A 12,018-nucleotide genomic window follows, 5' to 3' on the forward strand; every position below is an offset into this window, starting at 1 on the left:
GGGTATTCTTGTGTAGTCAAGTAGTTGAAGTGGGCGAAATAATGTTGTTGAAGAAAGTTTATTTTTCGTGGTATTGATGTGTAGAAGATTGTTAAAAAGAAAAAAAATTGAGAGTGATCGAGTAGCCGAAAGCTTGGTTAAGTAGTTGAAATGGGCGAGGTGAGGCTGTTGACGAGTGTTTATTTTATGCGAGTTGAGTACTTGTGAAGTTGTTTGAGTAGTTGATCTTTGAGGGATGTCGAATTGACTTGAAGGTGTTTGTGACGGAACCTACCACCTAAGATTTCTCCTAGGTGGGTGTGGTCAGTCTGAAAACTAGAAAATTGAAAATTAGCCACTCGTACATTTGAAGCCACCCAATACAACTACTTGGTGACTGATCTAGAGGGCATGGTGCACGTCGAGGGATGTGTAGGCACAAACCCACAGCGATCGATGGCGAGATTTGATATTCGAAAGAAAATGAAGAACCCGAGGATTAATAATGAAAAACTAATTTGTATTAGAAGTTTTCTCCACTATACAAAATGAATGTTACCTTATTTAAAGCTTTCCAATTTATAAAAAGGGAAGACTACTAAGTGAAAATTACAAAAAAATGTTGTAAATCATTATTTACAAAGCTTTTAAGACACTTCTTAAATGAAAAGAATACAACAATACGCATATTATTTTAAAATTAATATTAATATAATGTTTAAGTATGTTTCGGAACAAAACAGATGTATTATCTCCCTTAGTATATTAAATTTATAAATACGGGAAGTAACTGTTACAATTAACAATAATTTCGTGAATGCATTCAAATAGGAATATTGTGGTTGTGCAAGTCAAATGCGTCGCGAGGCAGAAATATGCTTTTCCCCAGGTCAGTGATTGATTAATTAAAGTTAAAAAGTCTATTAAGTACAGATTGACGATCTCGTAAAGGGAGGGAGGGGGGGGGGGGTGACTCCATTGCAAACTTGCTAACTATAGAGAAAACAATGATACATCCATCTGAATAATTTAAAAAGGAAGAAATGTTTAGTCGAATATTTTCAATATAAGTAAATCAATGACCGGCGTGGGTACGAGAGAATGTCTAATTTACTTTTTTTCCCACTTGAATGATACCATGTAGTTTAAAAAAAAAAAACAACCAAAAAATGTTATTTTATTTTTCAAATATTTCTAACAATTAAAGATTAAAATAAACGAATGGCACAAGATAAATATATATGACCTTGGTGTGATACGGTTAGATGTCATATTTCATGCTAATCAATTCATGTTCTGACTTTTTGTGCATTAGGTGTTCTTATTGTAATTGTATTCATTACGCCCAATGTACCTGAATCTATTTTTAATGTGTTAGAATATTAACACCATATCTTTAAGATAGTCAACTACTGTTTTTGTTAGTCTCGGTAGAACATTAATTCCCTTTGATTTAACCAGCTTTAGGGCTGGTAAGTAGGTCACCAACCAGTTCTACAGATCAATAAAACCTGCTTGTGTTACCTCTCCAGACATGATTAATATACATAAATTTAACACATATACACAAACAAATGGCGCACAGTAGATCTACAAAGTTTGAACGCAAGTATATGTTGTAAGAAACTATCCGAAGTTAATAACACATGTATTTTATATCATTTAAAGTTAAATATTTAAACATACCACATGAAAAAAATATGAATTGTATTTACATTTTAAATTATTGGTACTGTCGAATTCACACATTAGGAATTGCTGAAAAATTGAAAATAAAACAACTAAATAGCGGCGAATGATACGCCGCGGTTCGGCTCCTTGTTATTATTCTGGTTTGTTATAATTTTATTATCACGCACTAGTAAATTTACAGCAATACTAATTTATTTTATATTTAATGGTATTAAATACTTAAGTTAGTGTAATTCTGAAAAAAAAAGTTTTTTTTCAATATTTTCAATTTTTTGTAATACAATAATATAGAAGTAAATATATGTTAAGGTCTTAATTAAATTAAATTTAAACGTAAAAATTAAATTTTTAATACATTTAGCATTTATTTATTTTTTGCAGAATAAGGGGTAAAACAGGCTATAAAGCTCATTAAGACTTATAAGATAATTAAAGTAGTAAAATGACGAACATAGAAAATAAAACAAGACACCATTCTAATCGTTGATTCTGTCTAATTCCTTCAGAAGCCGACTGTTTTCAGTACATTGCTTACATTCATATAATATAAAAGCATACACTAAATTATCTAATGCAGTGGCTAAACATAACTAAAAAATAAACATTCTTGATTGACAAAAGTCTAATAACTTGCGTTTCTCATATTGGTGTTATTCATTTTATAACGAAACAAGTAATACCTTTATTAGATACATAATTCGATCAGTCGAGAACGTTTTTTTTTAAAAATAAATAGTGGCTTTTACTGTGTATTTAATAATTGAAAATGTTTTTATGTTATTATCGAACACTAATACAGAATGCATTAAACGGAGGAATAGGTTTGCACGACATAAACACATATACCAATGATTTGAAACTCCTAGATAGAATTAGAACAGAACCGCACAATCACCCTTTAGCACATTATTATATAGGTCATATAATAAACACGATTTTAAAGACAAATAACATGACACCACACTCTGAAGGAATAGACATAATCAGCTTTTATATGGATGTTTTTTAAATATTCAAGATAAAAAAGAATAACATAATAGGAGAGAAAAACAAGAAAATGTATGATACATTAGTAGTGCGACAACTACAACCATTACAAAACCGAATTAAATAGGCTAAAGAATTCAAAACAGTAGATATTAGCGATACCTTCAGAAACTTACACAACAATAACAACATACATAAAGAAAAAAGATATAGGATACAGCGATCTCCAGAAACACAAATGTTAACACGAACATTAAAATAACATGTCAAATATGTAAACAACAGGTACAAGAAACAGAACAACATTTTTATTTAGAATGCACAGCACTACTAACAGTAAGACAAACTTTAGGGACAATACTAGAAACCACCAAGACTGACGCATTAAACAAATCAATCACTCTCAACTCCATAAAGAAATTTAAAAACAAAATAGACGATGACAATAAAATTACTGCAATAGCTATTTTTAGACATACAGTTTGGACTAGAAACAAATGTAAATTTGAACTAAAAACCTACAACGATATAGATCTAGAGGCTATATTTAGAGCAGTGATTAAGAAAAGACTAGACAACACAGTCATGATTTAAGGCACTGGAATATAGTCAACACATTCAGAAATATCCTCTTTCTCCCCTTTTTTTATACATCTCATTCCTTCACTAGTTAGGTTTGAGTCAGGGAGACTGATCATATCTTGAACTTTCATGATTAATTGTAAGGAGTTTAGGTTGGCTGCAGTTTTTCACCTTTAATTTTAACTAACGTTATTAATATTAATTTTAACCACTTTGTTTTCAGTTATTATGGATTCTAATTATTGCTAACAATTTTTTTGGCTTTGTTTCTATACTAAACTGATTTTATAATTAACATGTTTTGGAAGCCATAAATTAATATTCCTTTTAATGTAATATTTTGGTAAAATATCAGCATAATCTAAAAGTGAATCGTTGGAAGGGGAAACAACCAAATAAATACTGTATCTGTTGGGGAAATTGAGTCATATACCTTACTTTTATTTTACTAAACTATTTATATTACTTTTAATCTTAGCCATCTTGTTTTCACTACTATGGGCTCTGATCATTGCTAACGATTTCCAACATTTTTTCTTTCTTTACTAAGCTTACTTTGGGATTGGCACATGTTTAAAACATGAAATTATTACTCATTTTATTTATTATTTTGGTAATTGTAAAAATAAAATACAATAGGCAGGGGAGGCAACCAAATTAATACTATGCTTGTTAGGAAAATGGAGTTATATACACTTTTTATTTACCTTGTTATTACACTATTATTACTAAACTGTAAAATGTGTTTAACGTTATTGATTTCATGACTCTATCTATACTTACAAGCTTAATTAATTAAATGATTTGTTCTGAATGTATATACTTTAAAATTTTGATTATGCTAACAATAAAACATAAAATAAAATTATAAGCACAAAAAATTTAAAAAATTATAACTAAAAAAAAAAAAGAGAAGAATGTTTGCAGATGATAGAGACAAATGAAAAGTGTGAATGCTAATGATCACGTATTGTATATAATATATTATGTATAAATTCATGTATAACTAATTGTACTTCTTCGCTCTTTTAGGAAGCCCATACCAACTTTTGGAGCCAAATTTGCTAATATAAAGTTTACTATAACCCACCACTTTTATTATCATATCTAAATCTTATCCAATTAGTAACTTTTATCTTTCAGAAATAGCAAAGCTCAAATGTTCCAGGAAATACCCCCCCCCCCCCCTCACCACCCCCTCTACAAAGCCTGCTCTTTATTATGTAAATAATATGTACATTTAAGAATGAACGTTTCACGAATTGATTAAAAATTGTAAATCTGCGACGGTCTTCATAAGTCGCATGATGAAAGTAGTAAAAAAAATCAGCAACTGCCACCACACAAACACTGGCTGCGCTCGATGAAAAGAAAAATTTACAACCCTGAGACTTAAAAAAGAAAAAAAAAGTATCTCTGTGCATTGTGTTATTTTTTCGAAAAAAAAAAAAAAAATATATATATATATATATATATATATATATATATATATATATATATATATATATATATATATATGTATATATATATAGATATATATATATATGTATATTTATATATTAATATTGTACTTCTCTTGCTGCTTCCCCAATCGAGCAAGGGTAGGCATCAAGGGCAGGTTTACATGAGCATAGACATACATTAAATTGTATGCATATTTAAACAATTAAATCCGAGCTTGTCGTATTTTGCGTGTCCTACTGTCTTCTTGTTTTTACTTCCGGTTTCTTGGTTTCTTTTAAAATAACAGAGTACATGACAAAACATAATCGCTTCTCGGAGTTCTTTGGCCTTGCTTCTTGCGTGTATTACAGTCTTGGTTGGGTAGTGGTTGATTCTTAGTTGGTAGTAGCTAGTTTTGTAGAGTCGTTTTACTTTGAGAGTATCAATGAGGGATGTTGCATGGTGGAAAGGACGATTCTCGTGTCTTGTCGTTGATGGTAGAGTTGTTCGTATGGAGTAGAGCTTGAAGTGGGTAGTTGAGGTGGTGTCCTTGTATTGAGATATCCTTTTCCATAGGTTGCTTTGATTTATTGTTCGTTGTAGTTTGAGAGAGAGTGAAGTTGTATCGTAGGGTATTCTTGTGTAGTCAATTAGTTGAAGTGGGCGAAATAATGTTGTTGAAGAAAGTTTATTTTTCGTGGTATTGATGTGTAGAAGATTGTTAAAAAGAAAAAATTGAGAGTGATCGAGTAGCCGAAAGCTTGGTTGAGTAGTTGAAATGGGCGAAGTGAGGCTGTTGACGAGTGTTTTTTATGCGAGTTGAGTACTCGTGAAGTTGTTTGAGTAGTTGATCTTTGAGGGATGTTGAATTGATTTGATGGTGTTTGTGACGGAACCTGCTATCTAAAATTTCACCTAGGTTGGTGTCGTCAGAGTAGTCGTGAAGTTGTGGGCAGTCAACTAATTTTGTATCGTAGATGAGGAAGTACTAAGTATTTGAGATATGATAAGTTGCTTTGCTGGTATTTGTGACGGAATGTACCACCTAATATTTCTCCTAGGTGGGTGTCGTCACGCTGAAAATATAGAAAATTAGCCACTAGTACATTTGGAAGTCACCCAATAGAAGTGCTGGGTGAGTCATCTCGAGGGCATGTGCACTTCGAGGGAGGTGTGGGCGCAACCCCACAGCGATCGATGGCCAGATTTGATATTCGAAAGAAAATAAAGAACCCGAGTTTCTTAGCTATTAAGCAAATGGCAATTAGATGTTTTCTCAACTATACAAAAGGAATGTTACTTTATTTAAAGCTTTCCGTTTTGTGAAAAGGGAAGACTAATAAGTGAGTATTACATAAAAAAGTTGTAAATCATACTTTCAAAGTTTTGAAGAAACATTTTAAATGAAAAATGAACAACAATCCGCATATCATTTTTAAATTAATATTAATATAATATTTAAGTATGTTTTGGAACCAAACGGATGTATTATCTCCCTTAGTGTATTTAAATTATAAAAACGGAAAGTAACTGTTACAATTAACAATAATTTCGTGAATGCATTCAAATAGAGAATGGTGTGGTGGTGCAAGTCAAATGCGTCGCGAGGCAGAAATATGTTTTTCACCAGGTCAGTGATTGATTAATTAAAGTTAAAAAGTCTATTAAGTACAGATTGACGATCTCGTAAAGGGAGGGAGGGGGGGGGGTGACCCCATTGCAAACTTGCTAACTATAGAGAAAACAATGATACATCCATCTGAATAATTTACAGAGGAAGAAATGTTTAGTCGAATATTTTCAATATAAGTAAATCAATGACCGGGGTGGGTACGAGAGAATGTCTAATTTACTTTTTTTCCCACTTGAATTATACTATGTAGTTTAAAAAAAAAAAACAACCAAAAAATGTTATTTTATTTTTCAAATATTTCTAACAATTAGAGATTAAAATAAACGAATGACACAAGATAAATATATATGACCTTGATGTGATACTGTTAAATGCCATATTTCAGGCTAATCAATTCATGTTCTGACTTTTTGTGCATTAAGTTTTCTTATTGTAATTTTGTTCATTGCGCCCAGTGTACCTGTAATTATTTCAAATATGTGAGGATATTTACATCATATCGTTAAGATAGTCAACTACTGTTTGTGTTAGTCTTGGTAGAACATTATTTCCATTAAATTTCGCCAGCTATAGGGCTGGTTAGTAGGTCACCAACCAGTTCGACAGCTCAATAAAACCTGCATGAGCCATAGAACTGGTTGGTGACCTACTTACCAGCCCTATAGAGAGTTGTGTGTTACCTCTCCAGACATGATTAATATACATAATTTTAACACAAATGCACACAAAAAAATTGGCGCACAGTAGGTCTACAAGGTTTGAACGCAAATATATGTTGAAAGAATCGATCCGAAGTTAATAACACATGTACTTTATATCGTTTAAAGTTAAATATTTAAACATACACCATGATAAAACATGAATTGTATTTACATTTTAATCGACACAAAGTTATCTTAATTTTATACTTTTCTGTTTGAAGAATAATAACCAAAGTTGTTGTGATAACTTTTAAATCCTTCTTTATTTATAAAGCTTTCAATGTTTAAGTGACATGTTGTTTTAACATTTTGATTTGACTTTGTATTTCGTGAAACTTGAGTTGTATTAAAAATCAGTCTGTATGCTACTTCCCTTTCTTTTGGTGTAATGCGTTTATTATGTAGGTTTCTAAATGTATCTTTAATGTCTATTATATTGTGTTCCCTGGCCCAACTAATTCTCGTGTATAATGGTGTCGCTTGTTGTTTGATTAGGATGTCGTATATTTTTTTGTGTCTTCCCCAATAATGCTTTTGTTTACATGGAATGTTGCTAGCGTTTCTTTATAAAAGCTGACTATGTCATTTCCCCGATAGTGTGGTGTTTTGATGATTAATTTCAAAATGCTCTTTAGGTTTAACCCTATGTAGTATTGTGCTAATGAATACTAATGTGGTTCTATCCTTATTCTATCCATATGTTTTAATCGGAAGGTGTTCATTTTAGTATGAATGTCGTGTAGTTCTAAAACTCCATTTAATTTGTTTTGTTTTAAGTTTTTGTGGCTAATATTTCTAGTCTTTTCTTTTTTGAAAATGAACTCTCTAATGAGTTTTTTTTTAAATAAATTTATTATTTATTTATTTTTTAAAAAGACTATTAAGGTTTATTTACATAATGCATCTCAGATGGTTTTACTATTAAAAAAATTATAATCTTGTAATGTGTTACATAATTTATATACTCAGCAACTCTGATATCACAATCTTTATCTTAAATGTGCATAGGCTCGATTACTCTCACAAGTCTTATGAAGTTCTTGCTTCTTTCTCACTGCCTTACCCTGATTATTGTAAGCATCCATGATTTCAAGAGTAAGTTTTTCTTCCATTGGGATTCTCCTTTCTTTGTCTCTACAGCTATCAATAATCCACTTCATAGCCCTAAACTGACTTTCGCTGTCCTTGGCACACACTGGTACCCTATACGCTACTCCACCTTTGACAACCCTAACAGTTATCAGCAGTGGTTTGCAATTGTCAACAGCTTGTTTGAAGATGTTTACAGGATTGCACTCAATCTGACTCCTATCTATCTCAGAAGCCTTGTGCCATTTCTCAATTTGAAGGTGCTTCATGTTTTCGAACAACCGACGCATCACTTCCCTGACTTTTTCCTTATTTCCTCCTTTCATCATAACATTTGTGAATTTTAAAACAATAAGATCATAGAACAAAGGTGAAATTGAAACATCTGTTGTCGGGGCTTAGAGTGGAGTCTCTGATCGTTTTCTGATAGCTTTTCGTTTAGTTCTTCTTTATTAGTTATTGGGTCTAAAAAAACTGGACTGTAACGTAACATCCTTGAAACCTGAAAAACACAGTAAGGTGGGCCAATATATGTTTTTATTGAATTATTGCAGGGTCTTAAATTTTTTATAAGAACACTCATTTTCGGCAATAAGTTTCCTAAGGACGTCGCCATGTTCAAATAAATTTATTACTATTCGAATGGTATCACACAAGCAAGCGTATGTTGACTCGTAGTAGAATGTCAAGCGTCTCAAGAAAACAAAACATAAAATATATTTTTATAAGTTTTATTTTTTTGTATATATATAAAATAATACTTATGTCTTCAACAAAAGATACAGTTTTGAAAAAATCTATCACCCTATAATTTTTATAAAACAAAATAAACTATCTTTTGCTTCATTCTAAACTACTTTTGAACAAATCTTGAAATATTGTCCCTAATCATATTTATGAATTAATCCCCCTAGATTTATGAAATCAAAACATGGGGCATAACTGTTTGTAGTACATTTAATAATTAAAAATATCTAAACCAAACTAGAAAATCTAGACGTGTCACTTTAGTGTCAGTAATTGCCATGGGTGATGTTGAGGATGGTGTGCAGGGGTGGAACTACAGTGCCGCCAGACGACGCAGTGGGGGGGAGGGGCGTTTAGGGGCCCGCAGACGACCAAAGTCAGTCTTTTATAGTTACACACTATTACAACAGTTTGTAAATACTCTATGTTATGGCTGCATTTTTCTATCTTCACATGTCATTACACATTTTAAACTTACCTAAACCCGTCTACTTGTTAAGTCAGTAAAGGAAGTCAGCAAAATTAAACTGATCAAAGGGAAATAAGCATATAATGTCAATCATCACTGACTAGTGGAGTGTCCGACAGAGTGATTGTCGTCCTTGCTACCCGCATGTTGTTGATGTGGATATCTCTTCTTGTTATCCACCAGAGTTTCTTCCAGGCATCTCTTCGGGGGGGGGGGGTCTTTAACCCCCCCCCCCCCCCCCCCGAAAAATTTTTACCACCCCGCCGAACGAAATGAAATTTATATAATTTATATAGAAAATATATACTTTTAACAGTGTCCGCCCCCCCCCCCCACCCGAAGAAAGTCTACCCCCCCGAGAATTTCAAGTGCCCCCCCCCCGGAGAAAAAAGTCTGGAAGAAACACTGTTATGTACTGTATCCACACTTACGTTTTTTTTTTTTTTTTGACCGAATGGCGACTTACCGAAAATAATAATTGATCAGTTAAACAGTTTTTAAACTGTGCTAAGTAATTATTGATTGAGGAAACAGAAGGAAAATAACATACAATCGTCGTTAAAAGCAAAGTGAACTTCAGTAGTAAAAATACGACAAAGTTTATCTGTGTTTATTTCAAACTTTTAAACAAGTTTTATAAATGTGCCAAACTTTTTTTTTCGAATGTGTTTTTTTTATTTTTAAGGATACATCAATTTAAACTGTTTGAAATTAAAATGTTTTTGTACTTATTAACTCGTCTAGTTTACTGAAACTTTTGTTAATGAAAGGTGCAGTGCGTTAAAAATAACGTTGAGAAAAACAAATAAGCACTAATATTTATTTTTATTTATTTTTATATAATCTGAGTTGTCCGAAATATAAATACATTTCAGCAGTTACATATATATTCCAGCAGAATGATTTGATTGTGTTTAGAAGGGAACACAATGTCCAATGAGGGCTAATGGGTCATCCATAAATGACGTCACACTCGTAAGGGGGAGGGGGGGGGGTCCGTAATTTTGTGCCGATGTGTGATGAGGGGGACGGGGACGGGGGGGTTCAGATGTTGCGACGTCACACATTTGCATTATAAAAAGCAATGTTATAAAACGAATTTTAGACGTAATTTCGAGTTTTAGATAACTGTTTTAATAAACTGTAATAGTTTAGACAAGATTTTAGAAAAATATCGATGTTTAAAAAAAAATGCAACTGCAATTTTGAGGGGCGTTGTAGGTTGTATGTGAGGTAGAACAAAAAGAAATCAAGCAGTAATTATATGTTTTGATATTATGTCAATAAAATGTTTTGAAACTTGAAGAGGCATGATATGCAAGGCTAGTTGTTTACCGATAAATAAGCTAACAAAGTTGCAACGATGTGCATAATAACAATTTATCTTTACATAAAAATCAAACATAGTTATTAACGGTTATATCTGTATACATTGCTTTTCTTATCAAACACTTATTCTTATTTTTCTGTCTACTCCACGTAGTCCAGGGATCGGCAACCTTTTGAGACGGAAGAGCTAAAAATTACAATTTACATGTCCACGTTTTTAAAGAGCCACATCTTTTTTCAATATTGGTATTTGATTAGGATTATGTAAATACATTTTATTTGCTATTTAAAATAAATAGCTTTAAATATGAAACAATATTTATTCATATAAAAACATACACGTCTCACCAGAGTAATAAAATTAGTTGTCAAATAATATAACTATAGAACTATCACAATCCACTTATCAAGAAGATGTTAACTTCTTTTTCTGTCTTTACGGGCTGGTATCACCGGCTCAGGAGGTGTCTGCCATTATCCAGGCAGGCCTCAATACGGCAAACTCCGACTAGGCCTAACTGTCCGTGGGTATCGGTTTGATTACCGTGTAGGATATCGGTCATTTCTGTTATTTGGTTCTCAACAGGCTTATATTCCACCCCCAGTGCAAATTCGTACCCCACCGTCCAGTACCCAGCTCGACCGTAGGAAGCTTATAACTAAAACACTACGTCACTCAGGTCAAATTAATGATTACTGACCGATAGGGAAATGCATTCTGAATAAAATAACATCCCCCATTCAAAGATTTCGAAAAAAGTCGGCACTTGGCAGAGGCAAGCATGGTATTGTTGCCACTGGGCTGTCCATAGGACTGCTGTAAAGTGTAAGGGCTGGGCCTGGTGCCCAAACGGCTGTTCGTATACTTCATACTGCAACTATTCTCACTGTTCTCGGATGAGTGTGTTTATCCTGTTTAAAGTTGTGTTTCTTTACAGTGTAATATTTATTTTTAATTTTGAAAATGAAAAAGTATAATTATTAATATTTGTGCAAGGGGCTAGAGAGCCGCATTTTGACATCAAAAGAGCCACATGCGGCTCGCGAGCCGCAGGTTGCCGACCCCTGGCGTAGGGGAATATAGAATGATTATGTTATTTATGTTGTATCAATATTCAAGGTGATGCATGCTATCCTCCCCCGTTTATCCGTGTTTGTACTTTTAATTTTGTGTTTGTCTGATGTACAAAGTATACTGGTTCATCTGCAACTGAAACCAGTACTGTGCAGTGTTTCCTTCTTCTGTAGTTCCAAATTCAGTTTCCAGTAAAAGTAAGATATCAATATTGTGTTTATTTATAATGTTGTTATGTAATGTGTTTTGTCCCTAGCGCCCCCCCCCCCCCCCTCGGATATTTAATGTTGCC

The 12,018-nt window shown here is 32.7% G+C and overlaps 1 protein-coding gene across 1 annotated transcript; it reads right to left on the minus strand.

The window, feature by feature from the left end:
• Nucleotides 1–7,891: 7,891 nt before the first annotated feature.
• On the minus strand, nucleotides 7,892–8,508 carry LOC131943618 (small ribosomal subunit protein uS7m-like). The gene has a single exon (XM_059303819.1). It carries the CDS (start codon nucleotides 8,433–8,435, stop codon nucleotides 8,007–8,009), a length of 429 nt encoding a protein of 142 aa, XP_059159802.1. The 5' UTR covers nucleotides 8,436–8,508; the 3' UTR covers nucleotides 7,892–8,006.
• Between the last annotated feature and the right edge of the window lie 3,510 nt (nucleotides 8,509–12,018).

Source organism: Physella acuta, unplaced genomic scaffold (genome assembly GCF_028476545.2).
Source record: "Physella acuta isolate Inbredline_101_S28 unplaced genomic scaffold, ASM2847654v3 ptg000463l, whole genome shotgun sequence".
In the NCBI taxonomy this organism is placed as follows: Eukaryota; Metazoa; Mollusca; class Gastropoda; family Physidae; genus Physella; species Physella acuta.

What these genes read in the sequence shown, in the direction of transcription:
- LOC131943618 (XM_059303819.1), bottom strand. Translation starts at nt 8,435, where the DNA reads ATGATGAAAGGAGGAAATAAGGAAAAAGTCAGGGAAGTGATGCGTCGG.